The sequence below is a fragment of the Phascolarctos cinereus genome, unplaced genomic scaffold (genome assembly GCF_003287225.1).
Source record: "Phascolarctos cinereus isolate Bilbo 61053 unplaced genomic scaffold, phaCin_HiC Scaffold_2;HRSCAF=192, whole genome shotgun sequence".
Classification (NCBI taxonomy): Eukaryota; Metazoa; Chordata; class Mammalia; order Diprotodontia; family Phascolarctidae; genus Phascolarctos; species Phascolarctos cinereus.
The window spans coordinates 294,383,799-294,390,713 of record NW_027555625.1 but is presented as its reverse complement, the minus strand read 5'-3'; the positions used below and the strand labels follow the sequence as shown (position 1 = coordinate 294,390,713).

General features: G+C 41.0%; 1 protein-coding gene across 1 annotated transcript; it reads right to left on the bottom strand.

Moving 5' to 3' along the window:
* Positions 1-488: 488 nt before the first annotated feature.
* LOC110207287 (major allergen I polypeptide chain 1-like) lies at positions 489-3,843 on the bottom strand. The gene is made up of 3 exons (XM_020984916.2): positions 3,762-3,843; positions 3,356-3,543; positions 489-685 (listed from the first exon to the last, which is right to left on the bottom strand). Exons 1-3 carry the CDS (start codon positions 3,841-3,843, stop codon positions 647-649), a joined length of 309 nt encoding a protein of 102 aa, XP_020840575.1. The 3' UTR covers positions 489-646.
* Between the last annotated feature and the right edge of the window lie 3,072 nt (positions 3,844-6,915).

The following is a 6,915-nucleotide window of genomic DNA, read 5'->3' as shown; positions in this document are numbered from 1 at the left end:
CAATCTCTGGGACCCAGAGATAATGAAAGAAGGGCATGGCTGGAGAGGCTTTCTAGGACTCCGAAGTAAGAGATTTCACTAGTAAAAGACCACTAAGGCATTCTCCAGTGCTCAAGGAATGACCAAGCTGTATTTGGGAATCCCTGGACCTTCAGAGAAGTGATGGAGTTGGGGCTGGGGAGAAGAGGTCAAATAAATGCAGAGCATACAGAAAAAATGGAAACCAATAAGTAGCGCAGAAAAAGACAGAGAAATGTGTATGAATCTATGACTCTGCCTTGTGTGTATCTTTCTATCTACCTACAGTGATGACCATATGTGGTATATTAGAGATCATGTGTGGTCCCTGACTATTAAGTTATGAATTAGGTGTGACAGCAGCCTCCAATCTATATAGCCAGGATGTCCCCAATTTTTTATTCCCCTAGGATGTCCCATTTCTGGCTCAGAGAAAACACACATCCACAGTTGAATTGCAGGGAGTTTATTGAAGATTCTTGTCAGCTGCCATTCTGCACCAGGAGAAGGGGAAAGGAGCACTGGGTGAGAGGAAGCACTATTGATTCAGAGGCTAAGCATCCTCATGGATCAGTTGCCAACTATGGAGATTCAGGATAGGTCCAGGCATTCAGTTGCTTGACATGCTCTATACGTCTCCACAGTATATACTGGAGTTGATTTTCTTCTGTAAAGAGAAAATCAATAGTTTATGAGGCACCAAACAACAATACAAACATCACTATAAAGTGAAGTTGCAAGAAAATTATTAAAGAAAAAGAATATGGTATAGGAAGAGCAACGCTCTTAGATATGAAGAAGAAAATGGGGAGGAGAGGACTAACATGTCAGGATTTTTAGGGAGTAAAATTAACCATTGGAGAGTTAGTGGAGGCTTTGAGTTGTTAAGTGGCTTAATGGAATTTTGTTTAAGGAAGGGGACCCTGGTCATGCCGTGCAAGATAGACTGACAAGGATTAAGACTGGAGGCAGTCACATGAGTTGACATAAAGTCAGACTACAGTAAAGACAACAGGCATGGAAAGGAGAGGATAGCTGGAAGAAAATTTGAGGGAAGGAAGCAAAGGGAGAATTGAAGCAATTGGTGACTGAGTAGGCAAAGGACGGAGGGAGGTTGAGAGAAGAGGCAAATGTGAAGGTTATAGGTCTGTGACACTAGGAAGATGCAACAATATTGACAGCAATAGAGAATATTCTGAGAGGCTTTATTAAGGAAAAATGGGTCTGTCTCACTTGCACCAACAGCTGGGGAAGAATGAATGGGCTTCAGTGTTTCTACAGTTAGAGTTGGGATTAGGCTTAATTTTTCTTTGGTCTTTCTGTCAAATTACTCTACTAAAATTCTCTCTCCAAAGTCACCTCCTTATTGTCAGATCCTTTCTTTGTTCTCATCCTTGGAATTAGGGTTATGGTTGGAGGGAGCCAGTGGCTCAGTGGACAGAGCGCTGGGCTTGGAATCAGGAAGACTCCTCTTCCTGAGTTCAAATCCATCCTCAGACATACACTAGCTGTGTAACCCTAGGCAAGGCACTTAACCCTGTTTGCCTCAGTTCCTCATCTGTAATACATGCTGGAGAAGGAAATGGCAAACCACTCTAGCATCTTTGCCAAGAAAGCCCCAAATGAGGTGACAAGGAGTTGCAAACAACTGAAATGGCTGAACAGCATACTACTTGTCTGTATATATAAGATCACAAGATTATAGACTCAGAGGTGCAAAGGGACCCTGAGATTATCTAGTGCAAACTCTGCATTTTAAAGATCAGGAAACTGAAGCCCATAAGCCCCATGTGACTTGCCCAAGGTCACAAGCACAAACGTAGTGACAGAGTCAGGATTCAAACTCAGGACCTCTACTTATATCTAGAACTCTTCCTTTGCAACATTCAGCTGCACTGAAAGTTGAACTCTCCATTCCCACCCCACTCCATAAAATATGATCTCCTGGAAGGCAGGGACTCTTTCTTTTCCTTATAACCTGAGAGCACAGCACAATGCCCTGCCCTTAGAGGCAACTTAATAGGTGTTTTCTTAATTGTATGGAATCTTTGAATCTTCCCTCTCCTTCACATATACATTTGATTATATGACAAATATTATCATTTCTGTCTCTCAATATCTTTCCCATACAATCATTCCTCCACATTCCTGCTGCAACCAGTCCACATCAGGGCCTCGTTTCTCCTCATTTAGATCATTATAATTGCCTTCTAACACACCTTGTGCTTAGGCTATCCCCTCTCCAATTCATCATTCATACCAACACTAAAAAACTTTCTCATGCATGTCTCCTTTACTCAAAAACCTTCAAAGTCTCCTAATTACCTATCAAATAATTTTAAGCTCCTGACTCTGTCATTCAAGGCCTTCCGTAATCTGGTTCCAGCCTAACTATTCTAGTTTTATGCTACTCTTCATCTTATAGTCTATATTCCAATGAAACTCAGCTATTCTCCATCCCCCTTGTCTCAACCTAACTCAAATGAAATAAGTTACATAAAGTACTTCGTAGACCTTAAAGTACTACATAAATGTAAACTGACATCATTATCACCATCTTCATCATCTCTGTGCCTTCAAACACCCTTGAAATAACTCCCTCAAACTCTGTCCACTAAGATTCCTCCCTTCCTTTACGCCCCAACTCAGTCCCTGAGAGGGACATTCTCTCAGCCCTCAAATTTCCTATAATACTTGACTTAGACCTCTCACTCTGCTTGTATAATACTCACTTGGGTACATACTGAATCCTCCCCTTCAATTAGAATGTAGGTTATTTGAGGGCAGAAATTGAGACTTTTTTTTTATATTTTGTATTGTTAGCATCTACCCATTATGTAGTGAGTACTAAATAAATGCTTATTGAATTCAATTGTATGGCACTTCTGGGTACAGAAATGAACAAAGCCCATTGGATTGTATCATATCCTTCATACATTCAATAATTAAACTATATTTCTTCCTCCTCTGAAACTGGAGTAAGGGTGGCAGAGCTGAACCACAAGACAATGGATGACTAGGGGCAGTTAGGTGGCTCAGTGGATAGAGCACCAGCCCTGAAGTCAGGAGGACCTGAGTTCAAATCCTGCCTCAGACCAAACATTTGACACTTACTAGCTGTGTGACCCTGGGCAAGTCACTTAACCCCAATTGCCTAAAAGAAAAACTAAAAAACAAAAAAAAAGATAGTGGTTGACTCTCTGCACTTACAAAAATTGCATGAAGTCCTCACTGAGCCAGCATCTGGACTATGGAAGAACCCAGAAAGAATTTTAAGCTTTGAATGGATGTACACATATACATGGAGTCACACACACACACACAGAATCAGAATTACCACCAAGCTGACGGCAGCATCCTTGTCCTCGGTTGTCAGCTTTGAATCAATACAGGCTTTCAGCTTTCTGGCATTTTCTATAACTTCTTGATTACCCGTGTGTTTTCTTACAACATCCAGATATTGTTCAGGCGTGCCCCTAATATATGCAAAGACATCGTCTGCAACAGCTGGGCATATTTCACAATCTGGAAAGGATAACAAACTACCAATTAGTCTCCTGAGGGGATCTGACCACACTTTACCCATCATTAGGATTACTCTTAAACCAAATGCACTGAGCCCCAATCTGGCAGAGCCCCACCCTCAATACACACACACACAGCTCTGTCAGGCCCACTTGCCAACTGCTTCTCTGCCTTGGGAGCAGGTGCTAGTTGGGAAGTCTGTTCCCATGAGTACCTACCCACTTGGAACTGCAACAGCATGGCAATGCCACTGAGCAGCATGAAGACCACTGCTGACTTCATGGTGCAGGTACATCCCATCCTGTCCAGGACTATATATACCTGCACAGCCCAGGAGTAGTGGCATAAGGGAGGCCCTTCAGGTTTCAGACCAATTACCTCCCCTTTCTAAAGATCAGGTTTCAAGATCTCCTTGAGGCTATGGACACTACAAAAACTATGATTGAGTGCAGGATTAGGCTATGGAAACCACTCAGAGATTAGCAACACATGAATCATTCAGTCAACATCACTGACTGAGTTCCCAGAGGGCTAACTAATTTTCCTGTTCTAATGAGGGGGACTACACTGTGAAAGGAAGTCACTGAGCAGTCAGAGGTGGGGGCTTTGGCTCAATGGCTTTTCACTGGAAAGATCCCCACCCTGGATCCACCACATGTCTGCTAAAGGACAGACCCCTCTACCTTCATTGATCACCCTCCTACCTCTATACAATGAAAACAACCAAGGAAGGAGAAGGGTACTGTATATTTCCCTGATTGCCTGGTGGGAAGTATGAATATGAAATACAAGCTAAGCTGGCCGGAGGAGGGAGTCCTGTCTACCCTACAACTGAAGAAGGCTAAGCTTTCCAGAGAGTCAGAGAAATAACTAGGAAAGAGAACTTCAATAGGATCTAGAAAGTGAGATCACAAAGATCAAGAATAACAGAATTATTCCCCTAAGCTGGAGGTAAGCTCCATTAAAAATGAGGTAGGGAATGACGAGTGAAAGGAAGATGCAATGATCAATATAGTAAAAGTACCATTTGAGGATCAGGTGAAGGAACTAGAGATATTTAACCTGGAGAAGACTCAGAGGGTATGAAATGGCTGCCTCCATGTATTTAAAGGACTGTCACATGAAATAGAAGTTAGACTTGATCTGCTTGGCCAGAAAGGGCAGAACTAGAACAAAGGTCAGGAGTTACAGAGAAAAAGGTGTGTACTGTATATAAAAGGAAAAAATCCTTCTTAACAATTAGAACAGTCTAAAAAATGGAATGAGTTGCCTCAGGAAGTAGTCCATTCCTAATCACAGGAGGTCTACAAGTAAATGTTGGTTGAATACTTGTCAGGACTGTTGTAGAGGAATTTCTGTGCAGCTATGGATTAGAATAGAGTACCTCTGTGGTGCTTTCCAACTCTCAAGATTCTGTGAAATAGGAACTCATCTTTACCTTCTAAAATGTGTCCTCTCCATAACTTCCCTGTCTCTGTCAAAAGGAATTTGAATTTTGTTGTGAAAAGGAATGTTCTTTCAATCAGTTAGTACTGATTACTTTGATTCATTTTTCATTTGATTGTAGGATTAAGCTCTTTAGTTTAGGAAAAGCTAGCCAAACTAACACAGATATTCTCTTAAGTCTAGGTTACCTATACATTTAGTGACTAGATTGATAAGATTTTATTTAGTAGCAGATAACTTAGAGTAAGACATATATCTTTGTAGGAATAAAATAATCAAAGGATTATAAGACTCTTTTTAAAGGCTGTCTCCTTTCTGGCAGCTGAAGAAAGCGGAGCTGAGTAAGATTAAGTTCCATTTTCCAGTCTTGGTGGATAAGTTCCTTGTTCTTTCTTGAGCTAGAGGTTAAGTATAAATTGAGTAGTGTAACCTTCTAAGGTTGAGTTTCCCTTTGTGGCAACTAGAGGAATGGGTGTGGGGGCAGGAGGTGACTGCTAACTACAAATTGCAAGTTATTCTTTCCCAGATTTAGTTCAAACTAAAGTAACGTTTCTGGTTACAAAAGGCATCAGTTGCAAGGCAAGGACTTCTGGGGTAATCTCATTTTCACATCTAAGTGTTGCCAGCAATATGAATATGGATTAAGAAAGCCTGGGAGAAGTGAAATACCTAGATGACCTTCCTTATCCAATTGACTACAGCAAAATTTTTATTTGACTTGATTTTGTAAAGTGCAGAACAAGATCATACCTGAACCCCTCCACTCTCAGAAAAACTTTCCCTTTTGTAGAAGATGTCAAGCAGTATTCGCTTCTGGTGGGTCCAACTTTCCATCAGGACATACACGGCTCGAAGTACCAGTAAAGGGATTAATCTGGTTTCCTCTTGGCATAGCTCTGTGGTTTATTACTCATTAGTGCACAGAGTTCTTGGATATACATATCTCTCTAATACTGGCAAGGGCATGGGCATGCTCTTCCCTGATATGATTCTAATGTTATTTCAGCATTTCCATATGACACTACTTCCTTATGTGCAAACCCCTCATCAAACCCATACACAGTTTGATATCTCCATCTTTTTCCTTCCATAATCTTATTCTCTCATGTCCAAAAATCAATTCTTTTTAATGTACCCCAGGAGTGGTTCATGAATGATGAAGAAAGTTTCAACTGAATTCCCACATTTGAATATATATAAATTATTGACCCTATTGGGAGATTATGTGCTCCTTGAAAGCAGAGTCAATGTCATATCTTTATATCCCCTGAACCTGTCACAGGGCTTTGTACATAGGATATAATAAGGATTTCTTCAACTGAATTAAAAAGGCAAAGAAGTTTTAAGGAGAGGGAAACGGGAAAGGGATCTCACATCCAAAGGTCTTTCTTCTCATTAAAGTTCTCTGCTCAAAGTGTCAGGAGCAGGGTTGATAGGAGATCTTAAGAAAGATAGGGACTATGCTCGTTGTTTCACTGATATGGAAACTTCCAGATGAAGAAATTCCCTCTATCAATTCAGGTTGACACTCTGAAATTACATTCTCCAGCAGTTGTATGCAGTGATGGGAAGTTAAGATGTTTGTATGTCTTCAACCAAGATCTTCATAGCTCCAAAGCCAGCTCTCTGTTCATTCCAACATGCTAACAAAAGAGACAGACAGACAGACACAGATGATAAAAAAAAGAAAGTTTTGAATTTAAGATGCTTATTTTATGCTAATTTTTTCTATGGGACAGTGGCACTGGACAGGAGAGGGTTCCACATCTGGTATAGTTTGATTAGTATCTGTGAATGAGTTCTGAAATCCCGGTACCAGAAGTTACCATCATCCATGGGCCACAACTGTCCAGGTATAAGATGGCAGTTCACCTTCATCTGCCTAACTTCATAGGGGCTTCAGGCAAGGTTGACTAGCACCCCAGT